We start from the raw sequence: 12663 nt of genomic DNA on the forward strand, positions 1-12663 counted from the left end.
GTGGTGTGTTGGTCACGGGAGCTAGAGTTGCACTGCACCGGTTTTTGTCAAAGTAGTGATGAGATGATCATGATACAGATTACAGAGGCAGCTTCTATTTCCCGTGAATTTTTTTGTAGCCTGCCAATCTTATATGCCTCCTTCCCAAGACTCCACATTTTATCTTTTTTACTACTGAAATCAAAATATTCCCTCTTTCTCTTTCTCTCTCTCTCTCTCTTAAGAAAAGATAAAAGAAAACATCTCTACTTAAATAAAGTTTAAAAGGGTGTTTAAAGCTTTATCCATTCAAGCTGGCACCCGACAACAACATAATTATCCAACTTTATTGCAGACAAACCATTGTAGTAGTAGCATACAGGAAGAAGAAGAAGTGACCAAGTAACCTAACTATCAGCCTCAAAACAGAACAGAAGTAACACTTTGCTTTTAATAAGAGAAAGTCAGAAGCAAGAAAAAAAAACAATATTTTAGTAAAACTGTAAAGTTCACAAACTCACATGTCTATACAAAATTTTTTGGGATAATCCCAGTTGAGAAAAATCACCATCAAGCAAAAATCATATGCTTCTGTGTGGTCCCAAGGTGTTTTAGCTTGATTAATTTGTGGTGCACCGTAGCATTTTATTTTATTTTGTTCAGACTTTTTTTTAAGCATCCTCATGCACGCTGTTTCTTTTTCTCTGGAGTCGCATGCACTTGCGTTTTGATTCCGTATGTTTTTAATTGGAAATTTTCAAAAGCATCCGAGATAGCTCCCACCTACACAAAATGAATGTACAAGGATAGAAGAATTAAAAATAGTTAGAGAATGAAAGATTGTGTTCATATTGGCTGTGAGGTAGTTTGATTGAGACACACACCAATTCAGGCTTTTTGGAGTACACCCTCACTATCAGATCTTGGTAAGATGTCGGCAACAAGTGACTAATACGTTCATTAGGTATACATAATTTCTCCTCACTTTCATAATCCTGAGTAAATAACAAATAATCATTAAAAATGGCAGCTTTCATATGTATGAGACTGAACAATAATTTCTCCAATTTGTGTTAAATTCTCTAATCAAGAAATTATGCATCACCATGTCCAAAGATTGATAAAATATGATCCACAGAACCTAGACTCAACCAAGTATCTTCAGAAAATATAATAACCAAGTTCCAATGAGGTAGAAGTATATTATATTCATAATTCAGAAAATTGATGCATACCTGGAAAAAATGGATGCTGGAACGGACGTGCAAAAAAAAAAAAACAAAGAGGGGTGAGAAAAGTTAGTAACAGAAGAATCTATGCTGTTCAATTTTTTAGTGGCATGGGATAGGTAAAGGGCCTTACTTTTCAAATGGATTGTACCTTCCACGAGTCAAATCAATCTTAACATTGCACACAACAAGATCCTCCTCCCTGAGTATAACTCCACCATTTATCTGGAAAATGTAAATCACAAAATATTTGATGTAAGAGATTGGAGTTTATTGACTTGAAAAGATGCTTTCAAAGTGGACAGATACAAAGTTTGAACAAGAACCTGAGAACAAATAATATCTTGTGCTGTGACATTTTTGAAGTTGTCTAGCTTGTCCTTAGGTACCGCATATTCGTTGCAGAACTGCCATTAAAGGTAAAATGATGATGATAATAATAATAATGATAAATACAACCAACAAATAGTAACAATGCATACAAATAAAGGGAGGAAAGAAATGGACAAGGACACAATCAGCCTTATCACTACACAAAGAGCTTTGCCAAATTACATCATTTATTGCTCAAAGATGTAGCGACAATCACCAAAAGGTCTGGTATTCTACCTGGTAAAGATTTCGCCTTCGTATGCGTTGGATTAAATCTCTAGATTCTTGCAATTCTTGATGAGAAGAAATCTCAATGGTTTTAATTATTGTGTCATCCAACTGCGTTCCAAGAATGAAGAAAAAAATCAATACGACATTTCATGAACTGTGACAATGAATTTAATGAATCAAGATCATGAAACCTTCCAATATTCTGAGGGTTCGTTAATGAAGGAAGAAATATGTAGATACTCATTTGCTTTCACCAAGACATCCACTACCATAAGCTCTATGGCCTGTAAATATTAAACTTAAGGAGTTGGAATTTGGAAAGTGAATTTAGAAATAATCAAAGAATAAAAGGGGAAATAGATATGGAAGGCACAAATGTAATGATCTATCATCTGAATGATACCTTTACTTTTGGATGTGTATATACTGTTCGGTAAAGATCAGCTCGAGTGGCAAATAATTTGTGGACAGTAAGGTCTAGAATATCCACATGTTAAAAAGATATGATCAAGAGGGAAAGAAAAATGCAAACTAATAGATGAATTTAGCAGAATACTAACAATCCTTGGCCCGATAGCATATCTCATTATCCAAAACTCGCATAGTCTCCATTAACCTGCAAGTCATGATATGTATAATGTAACTTTTACTTGAAAAGTTAAGTATTAGTGAAACTAACAATTGCGTAAAAGATCTCAATAAGACCTTTCAAACTCGAAATTGCATCCAAGAGCACAGGCTCGTGAGTCACGGACGATATAATCAAACCTATATACAAAAATAAATTTCATATTAGTACTACAAATGCAATTCAACATTAAGGTGTTATAGATACAAATAACAATATGGAATTTAATTGAAACTTCCCAGTTGAAAAGAATACTACACAATGTACAAGTGGAAAAGCAAAATATAAGATATAAACACTTACTTATCAACATCAATTCCATTACGGCCATTAGCAACAATATCATATAAAAAGTTCTTTTCTCTTGTCCCCTACAAGTCACATATTTGGAAGAAAAAAACAACCGTTAACACAAAAGATAAAAATCATTGGTTCTCAATGATTGATGAGAACATCAAGAAGTAAATATATAGTGTGTTAACAATGTATTTTAACATAAAACATTGTTTTGTTGCCATGTCTACAAAAAGAAAAATCAGAAAGGAAAACAAACTTACTTGAGGAAGTTTAAATTCAGAGCTAGCTAGTATCATTTCCTACAAAAAGAAAAAAGTATAAATATCAAAATTAAGAGATCATCTAATATGCTCCTCAATTCATTTCATATGGAAACAGATCCCACTTAACAGACTTTAAAGAGGACATGGAAATTGCCCACCCTCTCGCTTAAAGTAACAGCAAGACAATTTTCATTTTAGTTTTTTGCTGTCTCTTGTAGCTTACGAATTTATTGGTTCACAGACTTCCTCCAATTCAGAAACATGTAAGATACAAAACGACCATGCTAGCTATTTGAATTAGTGTATAAAAAGGTCAAATAAGAACATTGGAGACAGAAGGTATGGGGTTACCTTCACTCTTTTGATCATTTCATGGTCAACATCAATACAATGCTGATCAACAATGTGATCAATCATATTCACTGACATTTGTTCATGAGACCTAGACAAGCAGAAGTCATAGAGCATTGCAGTTATATAAGTAGCTACAGAATTACAATCAAATTTAATAATCTCTCTTATAAAAATTATGAAAAATACTTAAAAGGAAAAGGAAGAACAATATACTTACAAAATGAAAAGAGAGAGATACTATATTCAGGCACTTACCAAGTACAACCACTAACAACTTGAGGAAGAAATTCACGTTCGAACAAGTGACTGAAAGGTCCATGACCCACATCATGGAGAAGTCCTTCAATTAGACAGTAAAATATGAATAAAAGGTGAAGAACTAAAATTGAAATAACACATTTTTCCCCTCTGTATCAAAAATGTAGAAGACAAGAAGTTAATACCAGCAAGCTTCACCGTTTGAATATCAAAATTGTCAATACCAAGCTCCAAACCCTGCAAAATAATGCCGCAACTACATTGTATAGTGCAGTGGAAATTAAGACTTGACTCAACTACTAGTCTTAAATGATCAGAAAGCAAGAAAAACCTGATAAGTTTTTAGCTTCTGAACAGATTCCCCAGCAAGCCAATACACCCCAAGAGAGTGTTCGAACCGAGAATGCATAGCCCCAGGATAAACCATGTGTGTCATGCCTAAATCAAGTCAAAGAAGAAAATAAGCACTCTTATGAGTATTGATATAAAAACACAATACTAAAAAACAACCAAATTCCCTACTTAAGAGTGCTTACTCAAGCCAGTTCAGATTTAAATACCATTAGTCAAAGTAAAAAAGGATGTGAATACCCTTCATTTGTTTTTAACCCGGATATGTTGAATTACATAATAATTAAAGATTTTGGCAACTTCTGCCATATACAACTCCTAAATATGGTTCAAACAAAGAAAATCACAATACTTACCAAGTTGTTTGAGGTCCCTAAGCCTGAAATTGGAAATGAAGTTAAAAAAAAATATATTAATTACCCTCAAAATTAGTATATAAAAAAGAAAAACTGGCAGTATACATATTACATACACAATGAAAGACACCCCATTTGGCCATTTTTCCATTAATGGGCGCCACAAGTACTTGCCTTTGGAACTCCTCAGTATCAATAAACTTCAAAACAAGCTGCAACCAATTCAAATTGAAAGAAATTAACAATCTTTTGATTCACATTTTCACAAATTCACAAAATCTCAAAACACACGCACATACACATAGATATATACATATAATAAAATATCAAACAAGCCAAACATTTAAACAAAAATGGTAAAAAGGAGGAGGAGTACATACAGGGTCAAGGTAAATGTTGCCATGGACGTTGTCGTGAACGTGTTTGCCGAGTCTGGTGTTGTTAGAGGATGAGAAACTACAAAAGGGAGAGAACGCAACGTCGCCGTTTCGACGGGCTCCCATTCTGCTTCAAGACTCCGAGAAGGCCAAACAGTGAAGTCAAAAAGCTTTGGACCTCAATTTCAACAATGGAGCACCTATTAACGCGTATATATATATGTGTGTGTATAAATGGAGTAGAATAGAAAAGAACCTACTTTCCTTTTTTGTAGAGGAATGTATATGATTTTTCTTCCAAGAAATTAGGGATTATTTTATTTATTTATTTATTTATTTATTTTTATAATTTGGATGAGAATGGAATGGAATAAAAGAAGAAGAAGATTGGTACTGTTGTTGAAAAAATGGGGACTGTGGAGGAGAGAGATATGCAGATGATGTCAATATCCAATTGCTGTCGTTTTTTAGCATTTTTGTCGTTTTTAAACAATAAATTAAATTTTACCTTTTTTCTTCTTCTTCCTTTTGAATAAAACATAATTTTTCTTAGATAAGTATCAAGTCTTCTTTATATAGATTTACGAGACACTTGCTAAAACATTATAATTTTGTGTAGATAGATTTGTCATCAAATGATGCTTGAATCTCTTACCAAACTATACTCATCTAATTAATAAAAATTATATTGTGACAGCACGTGGATAGTAATTTTAGTCCATAAAAGTGAAATTTTTTGGAAAATTATACATAAGGGCACTATTTTGGTTTTGACACTAGAAAAGGTATAATTTAATTTTTTATATGATTGTTGTATGCTGTAGTTGCAATTAATTATTTTAAATTTTATTTTCGGTATCTTAAATTATTTAACAAAGAGATAATATTTATCGTCAAATTACTAAATATATATATATAATATTGTAGTGATAACGGGTTACAATTACATTATTAAAGTACAAAAAATTATAAAATATATGGCGCCTAAACTACTTAAACTTTATGTTTTGTAACACTTAACCACATAAATTTAATTTTTAACGACAAAATCTACTAAATCCCTACCGTTTTGCTCTGTACCCTTCGTCAAAAAAAATATAGTTAAGTGCCACCGTAACCAAAGAATATTTTCTTTTCTTTCCTTTTTCAACCAAAAAAAAATAAAAAATAAAAAATAAACGGGTCGGGTCGGGTCGCCCCAAGTAATGTAGTAAAACAAAGGCCCATAATTCTGAGAGAGTTGGGAAATGAGATAACGTATATAAATGAGAGGCCATGGTCCATGGATAAAACACTTACCTGAGCTTCACTTTTCACAGCCATGGTGGTGGTGCTCACCTTCACCTCATCCTCACTCCAAACCAAAAACACCCCTTTTCACACCATCATCCGAAAACCCATTTCCCCCTCCTCTCTACTCCTTCTCCGCCAAATCTATACTTCTAGGCCCATATCCCCTTCCTCCAACTCTAATGGCCTCGTCTTCTCTGTCAAAGCTTACATGGAAACTCCCAACTCTTTTTCCAGCTTCGCCAACAAAGTTATCGGAGCTCTCCCTGTGATCGGTCTAGTAGCCAGAATCATAAGCGACGAAGGTGGCGTTGGTGGGGATATTATTGACTTTGCCGAGTTTCGGAGACGAGTTGGGAAGAGGTGTACTCCATCTGATTCCAGAGCTTTCTATGAGTTTCAAAGTCGAAGAGGCAAGGTAGTTTTTTGTTTAGATTTTCTATTTGAGGAAAATGGGGTTTTATTTGTATTGTTATAATTTGATCGGATATTACTAGTCTTTGAATTTGCTTAGAAATATGGCATTAGTATTCATGAGATATAAATTTCAGGAGAAATGTTAAAATGAACTAATATTAGTATAATTAAGTATAATGTTCTGTATAATTTAATGCAATAAATTTTATAAAATATTACTAACTATAATCTTAATGTACCACCTCTAGATAATAGTAGGACGATGTCTTACACCAATGCTCAATTTCATAGTTTGCTTATCTTTATAAATATATGAGATTATTAAGATATCTCTAGTTGAGTAGGTGTATATGCATATATTAAGTTCAATTTTCATGAAATTTGAACTTCAATAGTAATGTATAATGTTGTCAAATTTGATTGTGTTAAACATTGTGTGAAATTTGACACAATATATATAGCTAAATTTACATTATAATAAATATTATATATTTTTTTTATTTATTCTTTTTGCTTACTCATTAATCAATTGATAAGTTTTTACAATTTATTTATATATTAATAGAGTTGTTATATACTTTCAATTCAGTAGTTTCTGTATTTTATTGGAACATAATTGGAAAAGTTGGGCTCAATAGGTTTATTTTTTGAGGCAAATTTAACACAAATTTTACACTACTTATTAGAGATAGTTTAACACATTATAAGACTGGATCACCAGTTACTCTATCATTATCAATCAATTGTTTTTGAGATAAAACTAATGATTCTTACCAATTAGCATGTTATAATTGTCGCATAATAGTTTAAACAATCATAATTTAAAACAATTTTTCTCCACAAAAAAAGCCATTAACACACTTCTGATGTAGTAGCTAGTCTACTCCACTAATAATTATTAGGACATTCTTGTTGGGTTTTTTGGAGTACTTTAGATGAACTATTTATGGTGTTTGATTTGAGTTTGGATTTTGGTTAGGCAGGGGAGCCTTTGTATGTTCTTCTATGCTGTTGGTTAGCAGCCGTGGGAGCTGGTCTCTTAAAATCTGAGGAGATTTTGGAAGGAGCAGCTAGGATTCGGATTTCAAATGATATTGAGTTTGAGGAAGAGACTTTCTTAGCCATGATGAATGAGGCCAGAGAGGTTTGTTAATGATTAATACTTACTATTATTGGGAAATTCCATTTGAGGACTGCAATTTCTTTTCAACACAAGAACAATTAAAAAGATGCATAGACTTTAAGTTATTTTGAAAAATGGTTCCTTTCTCACTGAGAATAAATAAATGTGTTGTAATGCAGAAACGGGCAAAGTCAAAGGGTGGCGCAACCACGATCCCCATGGAGGCTCGAGTTGAGAAATCACTTGAAGCCATTTATGTTTGCTGTTTTGGGAAAGGCCCTATAGAGGAAGAGGATGAGAATCTTCTCAATGTAATGCTCATTTCAGTTTTTCCAACCGTACAGAAAACTGAGATACAGAAGATTATAAAAGACAAGGCAGAAAGAATAGCTCAAGGCGGTGATTTAAACGTTCCGGAGCCAAAGATCTTGTCCAAAGAAGCTGTTCAATTGCAAATGAAGGATCTACAATTCCTTCAACAAAATAAAGATACTTAAATCAATGTGTACCGAGTTGTTATAGACAATGATTCATAATGGAATAGCAGAGCTGTGAATGTTGTATCTTCTTCTACTTCTCTGGTTTAGAGTGTTGATTTTGATTACCTTGTTTAGCTCACTGTTAATTCTCTTTAATTTGTTGTCGTTTACACTAATATACTGTTGTTTAGGTAAGTTGTCGTTACTTGTTTGTAGATAACAAATGTCAAAGCGGATCTAAAAAATGCTGTCGTTGTTAGATATTTCAGGATTTCATGCTCATTCTTTCTCATCATAAATTCTATGATGATTGCAAGTTTAGTTCAAGAACAGTTGTTTCCTTCCTCTCAGTGTAGTAGGAAAAAAACAAAGTAAAGCAAACACAACACAACACATACTTAACATGTAAAGGAAGTAATAGACTTGTAAATTCATTCAAGCATAGAAAGCGTCTATTCATAATTGTCATTGGAGTCTTCCACATACTGACAAAGCATAATCTCAATGCAGAAACTAGACTCGAAACACTTCAAAAGCGAAACTACAGAAATCTATTGACACCATCCTCATAATGAGATGAGTCTTATTACTAACACAACATTGTGGATCTTCAAGAACGTAGAGATTATCAGATGATCACTCTGTTTTTCTTATTATTATGTCAGCAGTGAAGAGACTCAAAAACAAGTAGACTCAGATTCCGCGGATCCAAATCATCGGTACTGGCTGGCCAGTTCACCTTCCTTGACAATGTAGTTTTGTGCTGGGAAATCTTCTCCCTTGAAGTACCTATTGAGCATATCCTTCACTCCATCCGCATATCGCAACTGAACAATGTCCATTTTATGTTTTTGTTTTGAGTTATGGACACAAAAATAACAGCAAAGTAGCAATATCAAAATAAGGAGAAATAATATACAGAATTAAATATACCTGTGCGTCAATTGTAGTGCCAGAAATATGGGGAGTCATAGCTTGGTTTGGCATATAACGCCATGGATGGTCCTTAGGAGCTGGTTGTGGATACCAAACATCACCACTGTAGCCTGGATGATAGGGTAGAAGATCTCAGGAGAATGAAATCCAGTAATAGAAGTTTGATACAAATTTACCGATTTCTATGCATTCTTCTTAAATGGATTGTGCCCATCACATTTTATTTTCAAACCCTCAAAACAACATATACATAATCTCAACTCAAAGAGAGGAAGAGGAGAGAATGAAGTTCTGGTTTCAATTTAGATCAAACTTATAATCATAGCCATATGTTTTGTTAAGGAGAGCTATCGTTACGCACATATTCCAGTTTCAAGAACATATAATGATGTTAAATGCAAAAGTGGTATCTTCATCATTGATCTTTAATTGAATTTTGGTGAGTTGCTAAGTTACCTGCAATGTGTCCACTGGAACAAGCATCAACAACTGCTTGCGTATCCATAATTGCACCCCGAGCATTGTTAACAAACAGGACTCCCTTCTTACACTTTGCAATTTTTTCTTTGTCAAACATTCCCCTGTTTCATGAGTTGGATTTAAGTATGTACTACAAATAATACACATAATCTTTGATACTTAAGTAGATAATAAATAGAAAAAAAAAAAAAAAAAAGAAAACAATCAATACCGTGTTTTGTCAGTAAGAGGCATGTTGATGACGACTATGTCACATTTGGGAAGCATGGCATCAAGATCCTCCTCAAACTTAGCCCCAATTTCCTTCTCCAATTCAGGTTCCATCTTGAGTCTGTCATGATACAACAAATTACAGTTGAAAGGCTTCAATCGTTGAAGTAAAAGCTTGCCAATACGTCCAGCACCAACAGTTCCCACCGTTTTCCCTTCCAGATCATAAGCTCTGTAAGCAATACCAGCAACATTCCAATCCCCATTGATAACCTGATGATGACCAGGTATGAAGTTCCGGACAAGAATGAGAATTCTCATGAGCTCATCCTCAGCCACCGAAACCGTATTACTTCCTGTCACCTCAGCAACTGTTAATCCAGCAGCAGCAGCTGCATTCAAATCAACATGGTCGGAACCAATTCCAGCAGTAAGAACAAGCTTCAAATTCTTTGCCCTCTTAATCCTTTCAGCCGTTACATAAGCAGGGTGGAAAGGAGTAGTTATGAGAACTTCCAGATCATGAATATGTTTCTCAAGTTCTGTATAAAGGGAAAGAAAAAAAACAAGAGAAGGGTTACACATCAGTTCAAATTATTGTATAGCATTATTAATATAGACATAGTGATATATTTAAGTTGTAGATACTAAGTTCAACTAAAGAAGAACCAGAAGATCATGCCCACTAACATGTTACTATGATACAACTCAATTGTACAAGTTTATATAGTATAAGTTAAAACACTAACCACAGCCAGGTCCTTCTTTGTCATCAGTGACAATGTATTGATGACCTTGTGATTCTAGCCAGTCCCGGATACCCAAGGCTCCCTCTGCGCAGCCCACAAAATTGGGGTTGAGCTTAGCATAATCATTGGCTTTGTAGAATACCCCAACAATCTTTTTGCTGCCAGCAGAAGCCTGTTGTTCAAAAGCAAAAAAAAAAAGAAGACAATTAACGTTACTACATATAATTTGACATTTTCTTTTGTTATGTTTTTATTTGATGAAAAACTTGGTCGAATATTAAGCATTACTCATTTTCTCGCCTACAATTCGAATTATAGTCAATTATACCAATCATTATAGTCAATAAGGTGGCTCTTTGCTAAACAAAGCTGGTGCTATGTTGGGTTTCTCCCATTGAGCAAGTCATTTCCTTTTGTATTAGTTTCTTTCACCAACGAATCCCATTTCAAAAAAAAAAAAATCGAATTATAGTCTTTTGATTTTGAGTTAGGATTTACAAATTCATTAACATAAAAGTGCAAAATCTCAAAACCACCGAAAAAATTCTTCCAAATAAATTGAAAAATCACCATTTCATTACATTTTATTAGGAAATAAGCAACTAACATTTTTTTTTTAAAGATAAACAACTAATATTTTGAAATGGTGTTTTTAAACAACTAGCATTTTAAAAACAATTAATTTACATTTCACATTTTGATAAGTAACTAATTAGAGTTTATTATCTCCTAATTTCTTTATCAAATAATTTTTTTAACAGAATTTAACCCAAAAAAAAAAAACTAGTTCATAAACAACAAAATATTTTTGTTTTTGAAAAAAAAAAAATGGATTTTTGTAGAACAAGCTGATGATTCTTCCACGTCATGTGAGATAGCTACAGCATGACTATCTCTATTAATTAAATTTAAAGTTAATTAGGAAAGTGGACACAATCCACGTGTGACTTGCCATACTAATCCGTTTCATCAAATCCTGACCGTCCGTTACTAGAATAGCATTTCAATTAATTTTTTTTTTTTCTAAGATAAAATGCATTTCAACTTCTGTACGGTCACTGTCTGTAACCCATAAACAAATAACTTTCTTCGACTATAACGATCGTCCGATCAAAATTCACACCACACAAAATAATAAATTGACGAAAACAGATTACTGATCAAGTGAAAATTCTCACCCAATTCAGAAATCATAAACCCTTAGAGTGTGAGTTTGAACTGTTTTAGTGACGATCAGATAAATATAATTTAATCTCTGATTAAAAATCTAACAAAAATATAAAAGAGAAAAAGAAAGAAAGGGTCTTACATGGAGGTGCCTAGTGAGGGATGATGATGATGGTGATGAAGATGAAAGAGCTTGAAATGCTGAGACGGCCACACGCTTCATCGCCATTTTTACTATGTAATATTGGAAATTTAGGAGTAAGAAAGGAAGAAAGGAAGAAGGGGTTGATTTGGGTTAGAGATATCATAGAATCATCTCTATTTATAACCCATTTCTCATTCGATGTCTTAAAAATGACTTTCTCTTACTCTTTTCTAATTGGGAAATGTCCACATCATCACCACGTGTCTTAATTATCAAAAATTACTCAAATTTATTTGTAAGATAATTGTTACGAGGTGAAATGCTAAAGGGTACTGTTGCTTAACACTTTTTTATGTGTCAGTATCGTTATTGGTCCAATTAAATATCAAGTCTCACATAATTTAATATAATAGTTTTTAAGGAGTATCGCTAGTCAATCGCAACGTGACATGTCGAGAAGGTGTTAGATACCACTGGTGCCTAGGGATGCACATTTCCTCCACGGGGATGGGCCCTAATGGGGCGGAAATTCCCCGTCTAAATGGGGAACGGGGCGGGGACGGGGATCACTTTTTGTCCCCGAATGTTAAACGGGGTGGGGACGGGGACCCGTTTAGTATTTTATTTTATATTTTTAATAATATTTTATAATTTATAATTTATGTTTGCATTTTTTTAGTATATTAGTATCTTTTTTATGAATTTTAAGTTATATTTTGGATAATAATTAATTTATTGAATAATAATTAATGTGTAATATTTTAATTTTTATGTAGTTTAATATTTTTGTATATTCAAAATTTCATTATAAATTTTATTTTATTATTAGGGGATTCCCCGCCCCCTTCCCGCCTTATTAGGGGATTCCCCGCCTCATCCCCGATGGGGAATAAGCGGGGATGGGGATTAAAATTCTTAACGGGGATGGGATGGGGGAGCACTCCCCGCCAATTCCCCGCCTCGTGTACATCT

General features: G+C 33.5%; 3 protein-coding genes across 5 annotated transcripts; 1 reads left to right on the forward strand and 2 right to left on the reverse strand.

Annotated features, from left to right (window-relative positions):
* Positions 1-306: 306 nt before the first annotated feature.
* Positions 307-5104, reverse strand: LOC115701337 (uncharacterized). Of its 3 annotated transcripts, none has more exons than XM_061102170.1 (19): positions 4699-5104; positions 4493-4530; positions 4319-4341; positions 3943-4049; positions 3797-3848; positions 3609-3693; positions 3351-3441; positions 2997-3035; positions 2743-2810; positions 2517-2579; positions 2372-2427; positions 2215-2288; positions 2003-2095; positions 1818-1919; positions 1535-1615; positions 1360-1433; positions 1215-1230; positions 864-974; positions 307-762 (listed from the first exon to the last, which is right to left on the reverse strand). In XM_061102170.1, the coding sequence occupies exons 1-19, from the start codon at positions 4819-4821 to the stop codon at positions 661-663; spliced, it is 1398 nt and encodes a 465-aa protein (XP_060958153.1). In that variant the 5' UTR covers positions 4822-5104; the 3' UTR covers positions 307-660. The 3 variants fall into 3 exon arrangements, with proteins under 3 accessions (XP_060958153.1, XP_030484966.1, XP_030484967.1); XM_030629106.2 differs by having other exon boundaries at positions 1342-1433; positions 4699-5097; XM_030629107.2 differs by having other exon boundaries at positions 1342-1433; positions 4435-4530; positions 4699-4727.
* Positions 5105-5932: 828 nt separating this feature from the next.
* Positions 5933-8129, forward strand: LOC115698581 (photosystem I assembly factor PSA3, chloroplastic). The gene is made up of 3 exons (XM_030625683.2): positions 5933-6403; positions 7382-7546; positions 7705-8129. The coding sequence occupies exons 1-3, from the start codon at positions 6017-6019 to the stop codon at positions 8020-8022; spliced, it is 870 nt and encodes a 289-aa protein (XP_030481543.2). The 5' UTR covers positions 5933-6016; the 3' UTR covers positions 8023-8129.
* A 281-nt stretch (positions 8130-8410) lies between these two features.
* LOC115698580 (formate dehydrogenase, mitochondrial) lies at positions 8411-11960 on the reverse strand. Its single transcript, XM_030625682.2, has 6 exons — positions 11689-11960; positions 10380-10551; positions 9632-10172; positions 9397-9521; positions 8938-9050; positions 8411-8831 (listed from the first exon to the last, which is right to left on the reverse strand). The coding sequence occupies exons 1-6, from the start codon at positions 11773-11775 to the stop codon at positions 8718-8720; spliced, it is 1152 nt and encodes a 383-aa protein (XP_030481542.1). The 5' UTR covers positions 11776-11960; the 3' UTR covers positions 8411-8717.
* Positions 11961-12663: the final 703 nt, after the last annotated feature.

The sequence above is a fragment of the Cannabis sativa genome, chromosome 8 (genome assembly GCF_029168945.1).
Source record: "Cannabis sativa cultivar Pink pepper isolate KNU-18-1 chromosome 8, ASM2916894v1, whole genome shotgun sequence".
Classification (NCBI taxonomy): Eukaryota; Viridiplantae; Streptophyta; class Magnoliopsida; order Rosales; family Cannabaceae; genus Cannabis; species Cannabis sativa.

What these genes read in the sequence shown, in the direction of transcription:
- LOC115701337 (XM_030629106.2), bottom strand. Translation starts at nt 4,821, where the DNA reads ATGGGAGCCCGTCGAAACGGCGACGTTGCGTTCTCTCCCTTTTGTAGT. An exon ending in ATGCTATCGGGCCAAGGATT is followed by an intron (nt 2,289 to 2,371) that starts GTTAGTATTCTG and finishes TGGATATTCTAG; the next exon opens with ACCTTACTGTCCACAAATTA. An exon ending in AACCCTCAGAATATTGGAAG is followed by an intron (nt 1,920 to 2,002) that starts GTTTCATGATCT and finishes CTTGGAACGCAG; the next exon opens with TTGGATGACACAATAATTAA.
- LOC115698580 (XM_030625682.2), bottom strand. Translation starts at nt 11,775, where the DNA reads ATGGCGATGAAGCGTGTGGCCGTCTCAGCATTTCAAGCTCTTTCATCT. An exon ending in TTCCAGTGGACACATTGCAG is followed by an intron (nt 9,051 to 9,396) that starts GTAACTTAGCAA and finishes CCTATCATCCAG; the next exon opens with GCTACAGTGGTGATGTTTGG. An exon ending in GCACTACAATTGACGCACAG is followed by an intron (nt 8,832 to 8,937) that starts GTATATTTAATT and finishes GACATTGTTCAG; the next exon opens with TTGCGATATGCGGATGGAGT.
- LOC115698581 (XM_030625683.2), top strand. Translation starts at nt 6,017, where the DNA reads ATGGTGGTGGTGCTCACCTTCACCTCATCCTCACTCCAAACCAAAAAC. An exon ending in TTCAAAGTCGAAGAGGCAAG is followed by an intron (nt 6,404 to 7,381) that starts GTAGTTTTTTGT and finishes GATTTTGGTTAG; the next exon opens with GCAGGGGAGCCTTTGTATGT. An exon ending in TGATGAATGAGGCCAGAGAG is followed by an intron (nt 7,547 to 7,704) that starts GTTTGTTAATGA and finishes GTTGTAATGCAG; the next exon opens with AAACGGGCAAAGTCAAAGGG.